The following is a 2629-nucleotide window of genomic DNA, read 5'->3' as shown; positions in this document are numbered from 1 at the left end:
ACTCATAATGGTGATTTATAAACAAATATCATTAATCTGAGGTCATGATTTTTTCAATCATGTAGCCCACCTAATGAGCGGACTAGCCTGATTTCAAACCAGGAGATCATCATGGTGTGGCCCAACTTTTGAAGGGCTCTGATTATATACACGCATGGGAGATTGTCAATAAAGACGGGGCCATATGTGAAAGTTCACGTACAATGCCTGTACGGATCATTTCTTCTCACTAAAATGCCATGTACATGTCGCATGAATGGTCATCTCAAAAGCTTACTGATCCTAGGGCTATGATGGCCTCATCAGCACGATTTTCCATCCAATGTCCATCCATTACAGGATCCACCTGATGGATGGTCTAGATCTTGTTCCATCTTGCCACGTGTACGTTTCTCAACCTTCAAATAATAAAAAAGAGAGAATCCAATGAAAAGGATAAATGACCCCGTGCTCTCGCAGTTGCATAGGGATACTTGGACAGTCCAACGAACCGATCTGGTTTGTCCATCCATCACGCATTTCAGGGTATACCTTGTAAAAGCCACACCGATCAGACGATCTGATCCATGCATAAGTTGGCCCTCTTTATGATAGCCATCCGTATTCCAAGCCATGGATTGGATGGTTAGGTTTCTCTTACAAAAGCAATTATTTATAACCATAACCAATCCATCATCTGCCGTAAAAATTATATGGCTCAAATTCGAAAAAATGGTATTGACCGTCAATTTTTCAAGCAAACGACCGTATGATCGGTGTGAATTTTTTATGGCAGCTCATGAAATGTATGCTGGACTGAGTGGTCGGTCCGGATTATTCGATTGGTACTGATGGAATTAGGAAACAAATAGAGAGAATTACAGTTTAATCACTTGTATATATATATATATCAGTGTAATGAAAAACCAGTTTTACAAAATACAGTCCATTCAAGAAAAAAAAGGGCAAAAAAGCCCCCAATCTTCAAGAGCCTTTTCTCGCTCTACTTACATGAAGAAGGCTCGTTTGGCTTCCTTTGTTTTGAGATTTCTTCCTTCTTCTCATTCCAAACCCTCCAAGCTTCCTTCTTTCCTTCTCATTTATTGTCTCCAGCTTCGGCCTCCACTCCTTAAACCTCTCACACCCAACCAGTCGCGTATAATCCTTCTCCAACTCGGGCGTAGAACAAACCCTCCCAACCTTCTCCTTCTTGGTTTTCTCTCCTTCCTCTCCTTCGTACAGCAGCGAATCGATGAACTCGTCTGAAACGCGAATCTGGAGCGTCCCTGATGGGGTCTTGTGTACGTCGAAGGGCCGACACGTGGCGGGTTTTTTTGAGGAGGAGGCGAAGGAGGCGACGGTGATGAAGGAGAGGACGGACTGGAAGAGGTGAGAAGGGAGGAGGAAGTAGTTGTGGCCGAGCTGGAGAGTGTCGGTTGCGGAGAGGGCGGGGATTCGTTGACCGAGGAAGAAGGAATCGGAGTCGCAGATGAGGTGTTTGGGGAATTGCCGCATGAGATCTGAGGCCGGGATCGGGCGGTGGTAGATGTCGATGTGGCCGTCGGATTTGATGAGCTTGATGGTGGGGGCTGGGGAATGGGACGGTGGGAGACTGAGGCAGGTGATGTGGTTGGAGATGAGGTGGAAGCAGTAGGGAAGCATGTGGAAGCTTAAGAACTTGATGCCCATCAGCCCATATATGGATGAGAGAAAGGGGGGCCTTTGGATTTCTCTCGGTGGATAGAGGTGGGTATATATATATAAGGTAGGTGTGTTAGATGGGTCAGACCCGAACCCGATTGGTCTAATCCAAACTTCGGGTTCGGGTCGAGCCGAGGAAACCCGACACTAACACAACCTTACGTTCCGGATGCAGTGCATGTAGCTTGTGAGTTACGACTAATATAGATGAACATAAAATCATGACCTAAATATAAAAAAGGGTTCATGCAGGTTTTCCCTAAGTGATCAAGGGACCACCTTTATTTGGTCCATAGCATGTTCACATTGCACCTTGATGAATGGCACAGATCTCTAATAAGTGTTGGATCTCTCACATGTTTACATGAGGGTCTGTTAATTGAATATGTATGAGTTGGGACTTTAAGGACTTGTTTGGATACATTACTTTTTCTACTTATAGCATAAGATAAGTAACTTATTTGAAATTATTGAGTTTGGTTTATCATAACTAGTGTTTTTTTTTTTTTTAAATATTTTTTTTTATAATTTTTATAATTTTTAATTTAAAATTAATTAATCATTTTAATTTAATAAGTAGGGAACAAAATAGACTGTTTAAGGCATAAGTAGCTTATCTTAAGTAACTGGCCATCCACATGCCTCCCAAGTATCTGCCACAAGTCAGGGGTATAAGGTGTGTCGCCAAGGCTTATACATTGATTGGTACAATGATTAGAACCATTCATGTTGTGAACTTTATACTATGTGGTCAATTATAAGAAGCTTAACACTGAATGAACTCTTATAATCATCACTATTAGTAAATGAATTTTAAAAAATGAAGAGAAATTTTAATGACTCTTATTTAACTTAAAAATTAAAAGTTAAAATTATAGTCTTTATTTCACTAATGTTACATGCACATAAATGTCCAGTTGCACACTCTTAGGTGAGCACCTGTGCGTGC

General features: G+C 41.5%; 1 protein-coding gene across 1 annotated transcript; it reads right to left on the bottom strand.

The window, feature by feature from the left end:
• Positions 1-857: 857 nt before the first annotated feature.
• On the bottom strand, positions 858-1878 carry LOC131239243 (uncharacterized). The gene has a single exon (XM_058236849.1). The coding sequence runs from the start codon at positions 1666-1668 to the stop codon at positions 964-966; it is 705 nt and encodes a 234-aa protein (XP_058092832.1). The 5' UTR covers positions 1669-1878; the 3' UTR covers positions 858-963.
• Between the last annotated feature and the right edge of the window lie 751 nt (positions 1879-2629).

This window comes from Magnolia sinica, chromosome 3, assembly GCF_029962835.1.
Source record: "Magnolia sinica isolate HGM2019 chromosome 3, MsV1, whole genome shotgun sequence".
NCBI classification, from domain to species: Eukaryota; Viridiplantae; Streptophyta; class Magnoliopsida; order Magnoliales; family Magnoliaceae; genus Magnolia; species Magnolia sinica.
Note: the sequence above shows the minus strand (reverse complement) of the source record. Positions and strands in the feature narration are given on the sequence as shown.